At 44.5% G+C, this 16,376-nt stretch overlaps 1 protein-coding gene across 2 annotated transcripts in view; it reads right to left on the bottom strand.

Moving 5' to 3' along the window:
• LOC117415130 (bcl-2-like protein 13) overlaps nt 1–16,376 on the bottom strand; it is a 41,443-nt gene that overhangs the window by 19,509 nt on the left and 5,558 nt on the right. For both annotated transcript variants that reach the window (XM_034025111.3, XM_034025112.3), the window contains exons 3-6: nt 10,128–10,226; nt 7,384–7,540; nt 4,224–4,293; nt 2,131–2,274 (exon numbers count right to left, since the gene is read on the bottom strand). In XM_034025111.3, coding sequence (XP_033881002.1) covers nt 2,131–2,274; nt 4,224–4,293; nt 7,384–7,540; nt 10,128–10,226 — 470 coding nt within the window. The remainder of the gene's footprint in view (nt 1–2,130; nt 2,275–4,223; nt 4,294–7,383; nt 7,541–10,127; nt 10,227–16,376) is intronic.

Raw genomic sequence — 16,376 nt, 5'->3', positions numbered from 1 at the left:
GTTTGGTCTCGGTCTTGGTGTCGGTCTCGGTACGTTTGGTCTCGGTCTCGGTACGTTTGGTCTCGGTCTCGGTACGTTTGGTCTCGGTCTCGGTACGTTTGGTCTCGGTCTCGGTCTCAGTACGTTTGGGCTTGGTCTTGGTCTCTGTCTTGGTACGTTTGGTCTCGGTCTCGGTACGTTTGGTCTCGGTCTCGGTACGTTTGGTCTCGGTCTCGGTCTCAGTACGTTTGGGCTTGGTCTTGGTCTCAGTCTCGGTACGTTTGGTCTCGGTCTCGGTCTCGGTACGTTTGGTCTCGGTCTCGGTCTCAGTCTCGGTACGTTTGGTCTCGGTCTCGGTGTCGGTCTCGGTACGTTTGGTGTCGGTCTCGGTACGTTTGGTCTCGGTCTCGGTACGTTTGGTCTCGGTCTCGGTACGTTTGGTCTCGGTCTCGGTACGTTTGGTCTCGGTCTCGGTACGTTTGGTCTCGGTCTCGGTACGTTTGGTCTCGGTCTCGGTACGTTTGGTCTCGGTCTCGGTACGTTTGGTCTCGGTCTCGGTACGTTTGGTCTCGGTCTCGGTCTCAGTACGTTTGGGCTTGGTCTTGGTCTCTGTCTTGGTACGTTTGGTCTCGGTCTCGGTACGTTTGGTCTCGGTCTTGGTCTCGGTACGTTTGGTATCGGTCTCGGTACGTTTGGTCTCGGTCTCGGTACGTTTGGTCTCGGTCTTGGTCTCGGTACGTTTGGTATCGGTCTCGGTACGTTTGGTCTCGGTCTCGGTACGTTTGGTCTCGGTCTCGGTACGTTTGGTCTCGGTCTCGGTACGTTTGGTCTCGGTCTCTGTCTTGGTACGTTTGGTCTCGGTCTCGGTACGTTTGGTCTCGGTCTTGGTCTCGGTACGTTTGGTATCGGTCTCGGTACGTTTGGTCTCGGTACATTTGGTCTTGGTCTTGGTTGGTCACAACAAAAATATGTACCGAGACCCAGACCCAGACCAAGACCCGACGTGCCAAGACCCAGACCCAGACCCGACGTGCCAAGACCCAGACCCGATGTGCCGAGACCGAGACCGAGACCCGACGTGCCGAGACCCAGACCCAGACCCAGACCCAGACCCGACGTGCCGAGACCCAGACCGAGACCAAGACCAAGACCCGACGTGCCGAGACCCAGACCCAGACCAAGACCAAGACCAAGACCAGACGTGCAGAGACCGAGACCCAGACCCAGACCCAGACCAGACGTGCCGAGACCGAGACCCAGACCCAATGTACCCAGACCCAGACCCGACGTGCCGAGACCCAGACCCAGACCAAGACCCGACGTGCCGAGACCCAGACCCAGACCCAGACCAAGACCTTAAAATGTCGTCTCGAGCTCGGCCTCGAGACTGAGACCGGGTTTCATCCACAACAGTAAGTGGCCAAATGTCTTAAACCCTGAAGAACGAAGTCTGTCAAGTTTCATTCAATTGGATGAACAGTTCTGAAGACATAGTAACAATGTAAGTGTGACATAGATATGTACAGGGACACCCACTTCTAAGCCCAGAGTTTGATAACGTGTGCAATAAAAACAGCAGTTGTCTCGATGCAAATATTACAGTGCGACACATGTACACACAGACGGACAGAAAATATAACCCCGGATTGACTCTGTAAATAATTTAACATTTAAACATGGAACAGTGACGTATGTACCTATGTATAGGCGTCTCCACTACATGTCCCCACTGGGGATACAAATACATATACAAACCTGAAAGATTTGTAATATTTAATTAACCTAAAGTACTGTAATTTTAAATGACAGTATTTATTTTACTTCCCTAACTTTTATGATTTTTTGCAATCATTCCAAGGATCACTGCTAAAATATTGAGTTCTAGTCATTTTTCAGATGTCTTCGATTTGTTTTGAAAATGGAGCCTTACTGAAGCTGGTTGTACTTCAATGGCTACTAGCAGCGTCCTGTTAGGTAGCCTGAAACATTTTTGAAATGTGAAACGGTTGCAAATGTTATAAAAATAAAAAGTTAATGAAAAAAGAAAAACCCTGTCAAAGTGTAATTTGAAAGTACTGTGTATGGAGGCTCAAGGTTACAGTGCTGGCACACTGGTGAACTCAGAGACAGTAAGTGAAAGGCCTCGCTCACCCAGCCGCCCTGCTGGATGATGTAGTCAGCCGCAGCCTCCTCCAGATACTGGACTCCGAGCTGCAGAAGGGGGCCGAGGGGCTGCTGGCCCTGCCTTGTCCGCTCTTTCAGGAGCCTCTGCAGGAGCACCAGAGGCACCAACACCTGGGGGGAAGAGAGACAAAAACAACTACTCAGACATTCGGTCCTTCAAAACACCTCGCCACAAAAAATACAGCATTGCACTTGAGAAGGTACAGAGAAGGGTACTCCCTGGACTCAATTGCATGAGCTATGAACAGGTTAAACTAATTAAACTTCTCCAGCCTAGAAGAAAGAAGGGAACGAGGGGACTTGATTGAACTTCCAAATGGTATAGATATGGTATAGATAAATCTTACAAAAGTCACCACTTCAAAATTAGTACAGAGAATAGGACACAAGGGCATATGGAAGCGGAGTAAAAGTTTAGAACAGAAGGCAGGACACACTCCCCCCCCCCCCCCCCCGAGTTATAAATTCTAGGAACATAGATTCTGTGCTACTACAGTAGATCCCCCTCAGTAGGAGTAAACTGTGTGCCAACAAAGGAAGAGTCTTTATGGGCCGAACAGACTCTTCTACAGTAGTTCCTAAACTTTTCTTATTAAAAAAACTAATTTCACATTTTTGCATATTTCACGTTTGCATATCTCGCACCAAGCTTATGGCTGTTGCAACTCAATCCTGACTGAGTTTTTAAATAAATAAAACAGAAATATTTGAGCCATTAAAGGTTTTATTAGGAGCTTCCATGTCGAGAGACCTCAGTAGAAGGTCACCCTGACTATACAGCAGTCATGTTTGGCATGGGTCCTATTTTAAATTCCCCTGCATTACTCCAACAGCTAACCTCAACCTTGAACTGAACAGGCTGTACACAGTCTTGGGAGGGCCTTGGAGAAGAGACTGACATTGGTGCACAATTATGTGGTTGTTTGTTTGTGGTGTAGACTGCTGTTTATCAAGGACCAATTGAAACCCTTATATAGTTGGCCACAATCACACACTTACATTTCTTTTCTCCAGTTTCCTGATTTCAACATGCCGGTTTGCTTTTAAATCAATATCTATATACTTCTTGGCAAGCATTTTTTTCATTTATTAAAATCTGATTGGATGGCAGTTTCTTTTTTTTAGCTGGATCCCGGATGCATATGATATGTGGATCTGTTTTACTGTACTGTATGCATGTGAACAATAGGGAGACTGAACTCGGCAGAAAAAGTATCTCAACATATTAAACCACTACTATATCGTTGGGTACAAATTTACAAAGCAGACAATATTAATATGTGTGATGTTGTTCACAAATACTATTATTATTATTATTATTAACCTCTTTTTCATATTTCTAAAAAGCCAACAATATTCAAAACTAGAATAGGGCAGTCATGTATTTTATTCTCTCAAGCAAAGCAGAATTAAAAGGTAAAAGTGCCCCCTCAATATAAGGTGTCCCTCTAACAACCCTGGTCCTGGAGAGCCGCAATCCTGCAGGTTTTATAGGTCATCAATGGCTAAAAAGATCTGGAACACATGTTAATCTTGACTACGATTCCTGAGAGCTCGGTTGAAACGAAAACCAAAAACCAGAAGACCCTGTAGCTCTCCAGTACCAGGGTTGGAGGCCCCTGCTCTACACCATGGAGCAGGTTACAATGGCAGTATGGGGATGGTTCCTATTTGGTCCAGAAAGCCTTTACAGTAGCACTTGCATTCTTGTTACACGATGGAACACAAATTGCATTGTCTTTTACAGTACCTATGGCTCCCGTCTACATCATAAAGGAGGAGCACAGAATGTATTTTTATTTGAGAATAAACTAATTAAAAAAAACTCAGGTAGGGAGTTCAATAGAACACCACAGAGCTCCTCAAACTAACAGTAAAGATACACTGTACTGCAGTGAATATTAATGTGTAAGTGTTATATTGACTGCAGACATAAGGCCTGTCTCTTGAACTGCTGCAGATGGCATCACCCTACTGTGTATACCCCATGGGGGATAATACAGCCTACTGGCCGTACAGATTCAAGCTTCACATACAAGTTAAAAGGATGTTTGGCGTACCGTACTCCATCCTTGAGAATGAGATGCAACTTGCTGAACTGCTTCTTTGTAGTGTTTGTAGTCCAGGGGTCTGAAAAAAGAAGAAAGGAAATGAAAACATACAAACAGGGTAATGATGCAGGAGTGGTACTTTAAACAAACAGCACGTCACCCTGATGCACGTTCACAGGACAGGTAACACTGTCCATGCGCAGTGCCATCAGATTTTGGTTTGTTGTTTAAGTATTATTTGTATCTTCACCTACCTGGCTTTGAACTGTTTTGAGCTTGTCTAGAGAAGTGCTAGTACTGAACAGTCTTCCTCCTACCATTCAAATAATGTGACAATGCAAACGTATCCATTATTTGACTGGAATGAGGAAAGCTGTTCAGTCCTGTCGCTTAGGATTCCCTAGAGACTCCAGACAAACTCATACTGGAACAACATAACCCGAAACTGAGTGTAAACAATGTAAACATTCAAAAAAGCAAATTACATTTGAAGCTGCTCTCTCTTTAAAGGCAAATCCTTTACTTAAAGCCAAATAAATGCACAATTTAGAAACCTATGACATACTAATAGAACACAAAATATTGCTAAATAACCTCACAGTATTTGTGTGATGAATGCAGGGCCGGCGTCACATTTTTGTGGCCAGTGGGTAACCCTTGATAAGCTTTAACTTGCTGAAACTCCCTTATGAGGTAACTGAATTTTTCTTCTCATTGTTAACATCCTGACAACTTTTAACACTTATAACCTTAAACTCTGTTTCAAAGCTCTTTTCAAAAGTGTACTGATAGTGTAAGGATTATTGCCCACATTGTCAAACAGGTAACACAGCAACGATCCATGATGTGGTACGGAACAGAAAAGCCAGAGCACTCGTTTTATATATATATATATATATATATATATATATTATATATATATATATATATATATATATATATATATATATATATATATATATATATATATATATATAGCTCTGGAAAAAATTAAGAGACCACTGCAAAATTATCAGTTTCTCTGGTTTTACTATTTATAGGTATGTGTTTGGGTGAAATTAACATTTTTGTTTTTTTCTATAAACTACTGACAACATTTCTCCCAAATTCACAAAGACAAATCTGCCCGATTCCAGCCTTGCTGAAGCACCCCCAGATGAGTCCAATTTTCAGCTTTGCCCAACACCTGGTCGTCTAATGGTTAGACGGAGACCTGGAGAGGCCTACAAGCCACAGTGTCTCGCACCCACTGTAAAATGTGGTGGAGGATCGGTGATGATCTGGGGGTGCTTCAGCAAGGCTGGAATCGGGCAGCTTTGTCTTTGTGAAGGACGCATGAATCAAGCCAAGTACAAGGTTGTCCTGGAAGAAAACGTGCTTCCTTCTGCTCTGACAATGTTCCCCAACTCTGAGGATTGGTTTTTCCAGCAGGACAATGCTCCATGCCACACAGCCAGGTCAATCAAGGTGTGGATGGAGGACGACCAGATCAAGACCCTGTCATGGCCAGCCCAATCTCCAGACCTGAACCCCATTGAAAACCTCTGGAATGTGATCAAGAGGAAGATGGATGGTCACAAGCCATCAAACAAAGCCGAGCTGCTTGAATTTTTGCGCCAGGAGTGGCATAAAGTCACCCAACATCAATGTGAAAGACTGGTGGAGAGCATGCCAAGACGCATGAAAGCTGTGCTTTAAAATCAGGGTTATTCCACCAAATATTGATTTCTGAACTCTTCCTAAGTTAAAACGTTAGTATTGTGTTGTTTAAAAATGAATATGAACTTATTTTCTTTGCATTATTCGAGGTCTGACAACACTGCATCTTTTTTGTTATTTTGACCAGTTGTCATTTTCTGCAAATAAATGCTCTAAATGACAATATTTTTATTTGGAATTTGGGAGAAATGTTGTCAGTAGTTTATAGAATAAAACAAAAATGTTCATTTTACCCAAACACATACCTATAAATAGTAAAACCAGAGAAACTGATAATTTTGCAGTGGTCTCTTAATTTTTTCCAGAGCTGTATATATATACAGTTGTAGCATCATGTGGGGATGTATAAAGCTATATTTTTCAAAACTCCGTTACTTGCTCTTTAAAGACTAGTGAATCAAAAAAATGTGCAGAGACATAAGCACAAGGCATATACGGAGATCACTTGTGCAAAGAGACTTGTCCCACTTCTGCAACCACTGCTGAAATAGCTGGCCAGTCATCCATGCCTTCTTCGAGCTGGCATAATCCACAGGAAGCAGCACGGTTGTTTGCTCTTGCCAATGATTAACAGAGGCCGGCTTTCAGAGCCCGACATAGAGAAGTGCAGTGATTCTCTCCTTGGCATTCTTGCCTCCAGCTAGCTCCTCTCCTTAAAGCCACACCTGAGCGATCACTTGCGCAACCAAATTGCTCTCGAAATTGCGCAACTTAATTGCTGATCACTCGGGGTGGACACAGTTTTAAGGCAGTGCACTGATGCAATGCACTGATCATGGCAGTCCATCTATCTGTCTGTCTGTATCACACACTACATGGTGAGCCTGATACCTGCCTGCATCATACACTCCTAGCCCCCTACAGACCTTTCAAACTCATTAGGCAATCATCCAACCAACTCTCGGTTTTATAGAAATGTTTCAGTGTTCAATGATTATGAGGACCCCATGTATGTGTGTGCACAGGTTTATATTGTCTGTGTTAAGGTGCTTTGAGATGAATTAATTTGCTGCTTCAATTCTAGTTGCCTGCCCCAGACACACACACAGCCTGGGTCAGATCGGGCAAGGAAGAGCCAGCTGTATCTGGTGCACCATTGTGTACAACCGGCAGAGACACTTGAGCCTCCCTTTCACTAGATGGAGCTGGCTTTTAATTTTATAAAGACCAAATGTCTATGACAGAAAAGCAGAACAAAAGAGCAGCTCCCGTACACTCAAAGCACCTTAACACAGCAAATATAAAAAAAGAGTATTTGAGTACTTGCAACAAGAACCACCTGGCATGAAGGTAAACATAATGACATAGTAAATGAACACTAAAAAAATAACTTTATGAATGTAATTTCAAGCTACTCAGTGCTTAACAATTATAGGACTATTAATGGGAGCCACAGACTAACTGAACCTGCAATATGAGGGGTGAGGAGTGAGTGGTGTGCTGTACTCACAAGCTGAGCAGGCTCTGCATGGCGGTGTGTAAATGCGTTGACAGATCCTGAGATACTCTGTCCCCCAGGTGTGCCAGGCAGTCCTCTATTGAGCTCTCCGGGTTGGCAGGGCTGAAAACTGGAGACGTGTGGCAGTCAAACCCTGTGCTCGTGAAGGCTGCAGGGATTTAAACAGAAACAGCATTGCTTTGTTAAATATAGCAATGCTTTCTGGACAGAGACTTTTCTGTTACTGTGACGCAGTGATGGCACCTTTTAAATAAAATCTTGCAAGCTGTTAGGAAGAGCTCAGTCTAGTCTAATTTTTATTTTAGTTGCTTTTGGGTAAATTCTTTTGGTGGTGTCAATTAATTGCAGTTAAATCCGTGATTAACAACAAAGTTGAATAAGATGTTAATGAATAAGACAGGTCAATGTCAAATCTGGTTTGCCTATATAATGTATCATCCCTGGCGTAGTAACGACCGTGTTGCGACCGAGGCGCAGCAGAGAAGGGAAATTGCCATAGTTTCACGTGTTGGCCTTCGCATTCTATAAGCAAAAAATGTCAACAAAAAAAACTTTACAGATTATGAAATACACACACTGCTGTCTCTATATAAAGAGAACAAGGAAATTATTAACTCTAAGCTTAACAGGACAGTAATATTTAGTAAGAAGAAGGGTGCATTCCTTTGGTTCATATATTGAAGGTCATCCCGTATTTCATCTATAAGATGAAGGAGGTTAAGTCTGGGTAATCGATAGCGTGGATAGAGCTCAAGATCATCAAACATATCCAGTCTGTCCCGTATGATTCTTTTGCGACGCATTGCACGGCGGTACTGTAAATCATCAAACCAATGTACTATTCCACCCATCCTTGGCTTTTGCTAAACTAAATGTTATTTTACAATATTCAAAGCTGACTTGCTTTTAAATTGAACTTTCTGCCTCTATCCACTATGTTATTTGCCTGTCTACGCCAGCCTTACACCTACCCGCTAGCAGGCGTACAGTGACGAGCCCTTTATGACCTGAATAAGTCTTATGTCTGTTTGGTGCACTCCGCCCCAGAGGAGCAGGTAAGAGAATACACCTCCTGTGTTTTTTTTTTTTCTTTAGAAATAAAATAGTTAACAGTAAAAGGCTTGTTCATTTTTGTTTACAAATGAATTAATTGTATTTTTTTATTTTTATCACAATGACACAATGACGTCCTTCAGCGGGATGACATAGAATGTGAAGCTCGGACTTACTAGGCTGATCAAATGGCAGTGTAAACGCAACACCACTGATCGTGATCAAATGTACTGATGCACTTGATCTGGATCAGAAATGGCAGTGTAAACGCAACACCACTTATCGTGATCAAATGTACTAATGCACTTGATCTGGATCAGAAATGGCAGTGTAAATGCAACACCACTGATCGTGATCAAATGTACTGATGCACTTGATCTGGATCAGAAATGGCAGTGTAAACGCAACACCACTGATCGTGATCAAATGTACTGATGCACTTGATCTGGATCAGAAATGGCAGTGTAAACGCAACACCACTGATCGTGATCAAATGTACTGATGCACTTGATCTGGATCAGAAATGGCAGTGTAAACGCAACACCACTGATCGTGATCAAATGTACTGATGCATTTGATCTGGATCAGAACTACTGATCGTGATCAAATGTACTGATGCACTTGATCTGGATCAGAAATGGCAGTGTAAACGCACCTCATATTAGCAACACACCCTTATTTCTGCTGGCCTCTGAAACATTCTGAAGCTTGGCTTATCTTATCTGGCCTTGGGTGTAATGGCTAGTATTCATTCCTGGAGGGGGGTTGAAGCGAGCTCACACCATCAAGCAAGCTCACAGACTACTGCAGGCGTAAATACCATACAGCAGCGCAGAAAAACATCTACTCTGAAGCCACTGAATGATGATCTCTCTTGCTGTATCCAATATTAATCTGTTCTCTGCTGTTTCTACAATAAAGACTGTTAGTTTTGACTGATGGGCCAGGGAGGGAAAATAGGCTAATTCCCTGGAGCCAGCACTACACTTCAGCCATCAACACCAGGCAGAAGGATATCTATCATCAAATGGAAGGAAACGCAGATGGATCACATTAGTTTACAGTAGTAGAAGCTATGTCTCAGTTGGTGCTTATCTTGGCGAGAGCCAAGTCCAATATCAGCATGAAGTTTTAACACCTACTCTCATGTAATGGAAATCATGACAATCTTTGTCCAGACTATTTTATTTATTTTATTGTGACATTATTATTAACTAGTGAATTGCGCGGACATGTATTACTTTATTGCATCCACTATGGCTTGAAAGTTTAATTGCTAGAAATATCAACAACACAATACTGTGTATACTGCATGATTATTGATTTGTACCAAGATCTTACCAGAAGATTGTACCAGTATACTGCTGACGAGAAATATGTCCGGGTTTGGTGTGTGGAGAAGGTGGCAACCCTAGTATGTTTTGTGGTTTAAACGTTTAGAATGTTTTGTCATTGGCATGAAGAGTGTGGGATCTACACTCTCGGCAAAGTTATCTGTACAGTTTCTCCCAATACGAATTGTAATGCTGCTAAAAACTTGCTGTGCGACTCTGGAAGTGGCCTGTCACTTATGGTTACCAAGCCAAAAGCCAAGCAGACTATGTGCCAGCAGTGGGGTCAGTTGTGCTATTAGGCCAAGAACCGTTTTTTCCCCACCAGGACCTGTAAACTTTCTGGCTCACCTTTCGAAATTTCCTCTTCAAGAAGCTTCAGCTCCTCTTCGATCTCTGCTTTGACTTTTGCAGCAACCTCCTTCTCCTGTGGTGTCTCTCCCTGCACGCCTGAAGTCACAAAACATTAGCTGTGAAAATAACTTAAATTAACAAAAACAATGGTTGAGTTTCCTTCAGGGGACTACTTCTACAGTCTACCAATGTTTACCCAAATCCTGAGGTTTTTATTGATTTCTTTTTACAGCTAATTTATCTGTATTTATCTTTTATCTGTATGTATATTGGTGCGATAAAGTCCCAACAAAAAAGATTACTTGACAAAAGTTAAACACTGTTTAAAAACAGGTAACATACAGTAAATGTGTGGTCCAGTGGTTAAAGAAAAGGGCTTGTAACCAGGAGGTCCCTGGTTCAAATCCCACCTCAGCCACTGACTCATTGCGTGACCCTGAGCAAGTCACTTAACCTCCTTGTGCTCCGTCTTTCGGGTGAGACGTAGTTGTAAGCGACTCTGCAGCTGATGCATAGTTCACACACCCTAGTCTCTGTAAGTCGCCTTGGATAAAGGCGTCTGCTAAATAAACAAATAAAAATAATAATATATCCCCACCACGACTGGAAATTCAAAATCAGAGCTATCAGCATGATGAAACAGTTGATGACATAAATCAACAAAATGTACAGAATAGTATAGAAGCAGAATTAGCCATGACATGTTTAACCCACATTTAATAATGATTCTTTAGATAAATACAAAAATATAAGTGTGACATACAGATGGCCGGATGTACAGACTCATGTCAATTGGCTATGCAGTTCTCCAGACATATTAAAACATGTGTGAAGTGTGACATATGTACATACATAAATACAACCACAAACCCCACTGCTGAGCACAAGGAATCCACAGCGCTAATGTATGAGCCACTGTGGCAATGCGCCCCGTCCCTGTGTGCATTTGTGTTGTATGTTGCGCGTGTAAATGTTGGTGTATAGTCATTGGTACACGGGATATAAACGGGTCTGTGTTTCACGTGTATTTAAAAAGTGTATATTTGTATTTAGGCACGGGATTGCACATCACGCACGTGCATTTAAAATATAATATGTGAACACGGGGTTTCACGTAATGAATTCACGTGCTGGGATTCAAGTGAGTAATTAATTAGTAATTGAATCCCAGCACAACAGTATAAATAGATGCACGTTTAGTCACTCGTGGGTTAGGTGTTCGGTGAGTGGAGAACGGGAGAGAGAGAAGGAGTAAAATAAGAACGTAAATATTAGTGTTATCTGCTCACCGTGTTTTGTTCGTCTGTCTGTGCACTGTCTAGTCCGTTTTGTTCGTCTGTTTATTTTGGCTACAAGTGCCGTCTCCTGTTTTGTGTACTGTTTAAAACCTTTTATTTGTTATTAAACGCTGAGTGCAGCCATTGCACTCAGCTCATCATCACAACCACCATCTCTGTGTATTCCTTTTCTGGTCTGACGCCACCCACTCTGGCCGTCTTTGTGACACGTGGTGTCATCGTGGGATAGCCGCGCCTCCAAGCGTCAGACCAGGAGGGGTTTTGTTTAAAAAAACAAATATATATATATATATATATATAATGGCAGAAGACGCCACAAAATGGCGGGACTGGTTCCTGGAGAATGCTGGGCTGGAGGCCCAGGCTCTGCCCATAGTCGTTCGGGCCCTGTGGATGATGGACAGTGAGAGATGGGAGGCCTATCAGCAGGAACACACCCCAAACACCTTGGAGGAAGGTGTGGAGTTTCTCCTCAGCTACCTGGAGGCAACGATAAACGGAACAGCAGCCCAGGTAGCAGGACCACCAGCAGAGGAGTACCTGCTGTCCCCATCTCCACCAGCAGAGGGTGAATGCCTGCTGGTTTTGCCTCCACAGCCCAAGCGGGAGACAGATAAAGAGGTGAAGGACAGGGAGGAGGAGTGCCGCCTAAGGGCCAGGCATCCACGGCGATGTAACAAGCCATCGTTGGGGTGCCTCCTCTGCGACCAGGATCACCTGTTCGCCCACTGTCCCTTCCGCAGTTATGGGGAGGAGCCTGAGCGTCCACAGCCCAAGCGGGAGGAGCCTGAGCGTCCACAGCCCAAGCGGGAGGAGCCTGAGCGTCCACAGCCCAAATGGGAGGAGCCTGAGCGTCCACAGCCCAAATGGGAGGAGCCCGAGCGTCCACAGCCCAAGCGGGAGGAGCCCGAACGTCCTACGCCTGAGTGGGAGGAGCCCGAACGTCCTACGCCTGAGTGGGAGGAGCCCGAACGTCCTACGCCTGAGTGGGAGGAGCCCGAACGTCCTACGCCTGAGTGGGGGGAGCCCGAACGTCCACAGCCCAAAAGGGAGGAGTCGGTGCGTCCACAGCCCAAAAGGGAGGAGTCGGTGCGTCCACAGCCCAAAAGGGAGGAGTCGGTGCGTCCACAGCCCAAAAGGGAGGAGTCGGTGCGTCCACAGCCCAAAAGGGAGGAGTCGGTGCGTCCACAGCCCAAAAGGGAGGAGTCGGTGCGTCCACAGCCCAAAAGGGAGGAGTCGGTGCGTCCACAGCCCAAAAGGGAGGAGTCGGTGCGTCCACAGCCCAAAAGGGAGGAGTCGGTGCGTCCACAGCCCAAAAAGAGGGAAGTCGGGGCTTCCACAGCCGTAGGACCCAAGCTGCCAGCAGAGGGAGAATGCCTGCTGGTTCCACCACCGCCAGGAGCAGAGGAGCTGGAGCTGCCTCTGCCTCCACCACCGCCAGGAGCAGAGGAGCTGGAGCTGCCTCTGCCTCCGCCACCGCCCGGAGCAGAGGAGCAGGAGCTGCCTCTGCTGCCCGTACCTCCGCAGGGAGTACGGTGGCCGGAGCCCCAGAAAGGGGAGCTGCCGGCCACGAAGGGGGAGGAGGTCTGGAGACCACCAACCCCAGCAGCAGTTTCGCTGCCGGAGATCGTGGGGGAGGTCCGGAGACCTGCTCCCACTGCAGCTTCTTCGCTGCCGGCAGTACTGTGGTCGGAGCCCCACCAAAGGGAGCTACCGGCTACAAAGAAGGGGGACGAGGTCTGGAGACCACTTTCCCCAGCAGCAGTTTCGCTGCAGGAGTTCTTGTGGCCGGAGCCCCACAGGAGGGAGCTGCCGGCTACGAAGAAGGGGGAGGTCGGGGGACCACCTGCCCCCGCAGCTTTTTCGCTGCAGGACGGGACCAACAGGCTGTCAGCCGTGCCACTACCGGCAGGGGTGCTGACAGCATGGCCAGCCATGGGCCCACTGAAGCCTCCCTTCCCAGCCCGAGACTTTGTCCTGGACTGCTGGATTTTTAAGGGGGGAGGTGGCCGTTGAGGCCATGTGTGCTGCGCACAAGGGGGGGTATATGTGGCAATGCGCCCCGTCCCTGTGTGCATTTGTGTTGTATGTTGCGTGTGTAAATGTTGGTGTATAGTCATTGGTACACGGGATATAAACGGGTCTGTGTTTCACGTGTATTTAAAAAGTGTATATTTGTATTTAGGCACGGGATTGCACATCACGCACGTGCATTTAAAATATAATATGTGAACACGGGGTTTCACGTAATGAATTCACGTGCTGGGATTCAAGTGAGTAATTAATTAGTAATTGAATCCCAGCACAACAGTATAAATAGATGCACGTTTAGTCACTCGTGGGTTAGGTGTTCGGTGAGTGGAGAACGGGAGAGAGAGAAGGAGTAAAATAAGAACGTAAATATTAGTGTTATCTGCTCACCGTGTTTTGTTCGTCTGTCTGTGCACTGTCTAGTCCGTTTTGTTCGTCTGTTTATTTTGGCTACAAGTGCCGTGTCCTGTTTTGTGTACTGTTTAAAACCTTTTATTTGTTATTAAACGCTGAGTGCAGCCATTGCACTCAGCTCATCATCACAACCACCATCTCTGTGTATTCCTTTTCTGGTCTGACGCCACCCACTCTGGCCGTCTTTGTGACAGCCACCCATTGCCCTGCTTTGCACTGTGATTTTGCTGAGCACCAGAAGACGAAAGCAATCTTCACGCAAGAGCTGCAGACACACTGCCAGTTCAGTGGGGTTGCTCAAACCCAAGTTTATTTTTAAACCCAATGTGATACAACACTTCAACAACTTTAAATTCGTGCCAGGCAAAATAAATGTTAAGTTCTCCAAAAGATTGTGAGCAGGAGGACTGATATTCTTTAGAATCTACACACATTTTAAAACTAGAAAGGGGTTTAAAGCTCACTGGTTAATCCATCTCAGTTACATATGTGAGCAGGATGTTGATGGGAAATGTAGTTTTGAGAGGTCCATGTGGGTACATGGGAAGCCATCTTGAGGCAGGGAATGCAATTTAAAAGTTTAAAAAAGTGGTCAAAATGTAAAAAAAAATTAAAACACACACCTTACGTAAACAGTTGTAGCAACACATGGGAACATGTAACAATAAAATAAAAAGGTCCTAATGTACCCTTTAAATGGTGTCACTGGAACAGTGTAATGGCCACACACTGTAGTGCATTAATTCCAAGCAGATTTGGCACATCATGCAAGAACACATACAAGTTTCTGGTTCTCAGACAGAAACGAACAGCCAAAGTGTAGTTGTCTTCTGCGAGTAGTTGCGCGGAGTAGAGAAGTGTTCTACTTTGATTAATGAGTTCACACAACCTGTGCTGTACTTACAGTATTCAGGTCAGAGTTGTCCCTTTTCTAAGTTGTCTTCTATTACAACTGCACAACGTAGTACTCAGGTGGCGGATGTGTGGACAATATGGTTCCTGACAGCTTGGTTGCTCCACAGTTGCTTTGGTGAAGGCCCATGGCTCAGTGAGTTAGTTGCATGACTTTTAGTTCACTTTGTTTGGAGGGGGGTATCCATTTGTTATCAATTTTACCCCACCCTGTTTTTATATGATTTGAAATGCCCACTTTGATTATTGCATCACTTACCGTAAAAGCTATAGAACCCAGGAGGCCTGGACTTGTGCAGCACCTTACCAGTAGGGGTTGCTGTAGAACAATGAAGTGAGCGATCCCAAACCCACAAGAGAGCAAAGGCGAAAGCAGCCCATCCCAGTGGGCACCCAGCCAAGATCAGCAACTCAGCACCACCAGGATTCAAACCACACGGCTGAGTAATGATACAGTAATTCCACATGACAGGCTGTCAGAACGGATGAGGGGTGATGTGGGAAACACAACGATAGGTTGGGCCATGTATCACAATAAACAGTAGGATTAAAATGGCTTTTTACAAATTGAAACAGATCCCCTGAAACTAGCTGTACCACAATACAATCCCCAATGCATCTGGCAGCTCCTTACACAGAAGCTGGGCTACTAAAAATGCTGCTTTCTGATCTCCTACAATGGATTTAAGCCACTACTTTGAACACTCCATACATTTATCCAGGCACACGTTCCTAGAATGTACAGTATGTTAATGTAAAAAACACAGAATCTGTTTAACTAATCCAGTCCTTGTCCTCCAATCAAAATACTTGCAAACATTCCTAAGCATAGGGCCCTTGTGCTGCAATTCTAAAGCATGGCTTTTTAATTTAGTAAGGGCAACACATTACTATTTACTTTCTGTACAAACCTCTACATTTTCTTAATGCAGGATATTTCATTTAAATGAATGGGCATTTTCAAAACAACCGAATTAGCGGATGTGGAAAACACAGCCCACTGTTTTTCACCAACACGGGCACAGGAAGGACTATGGTAAACGGCTCAAGGTAGATGTTACAACATTACTTAGATTTCATATTTTTGCTCATTATTATGGGCTGTGACGACCCCCCCCCCCCCTCCCAATTTAAAAAATAAATAAAAAACCACCCCCACACATTATATCAATAAAACAGTAGACTACTGCTCCCCTCCAGTAATCAAGTAGACAAGCCATACTGCATGTGTGCTGTCATTTAAGCAAAACGTTATCCTTTTTATATAAATCTAAAGTTATATTGAACCGATCTACTTATCAAATCCACGTGTAACATTTCAGATTTGAATACTGCACATTCCGCTGCAGTTTTGAGTGCTCTTTAATTGTTGCTGTGTAAATTACACTAAAACAATATGCCCAACAAAACATAATGACGCTTTTATTCTGAATATTCTAGCCAAGAAGCAGCTTTATTTTATATCACGCTGCATTTACGAGTGTACTTCCAAACATTTAATTTGTCGCAGATACCCATTCAGACTGTTGGTGTGGTGGTCCCTCTTACTTTAATACACACAGTCTTGATTTCATTATCGATCAAAAGTAGC

This window comes from Acipenser ruthenus, chromosome 7 (assembly GCF_902713425.1).
Source record: "Acipenser ruthenus chromosome 7, fAciRut3.2 maternal haplotype, whole genome shotgun sequence".
Classification (NCBI taxonomy): domain Eukaryota; kingdom Metazoa; phylum Chordata; class Actinopteri; order Acipenseriformes; family Acipenseridae; genus Acipenser; species Acipenser ruthenus.
The sequence above is the reverse complement of the archived record's forward strand: the minus strand, read 5'-3'. Positions and strand labels throughout refer to the sequence as shown.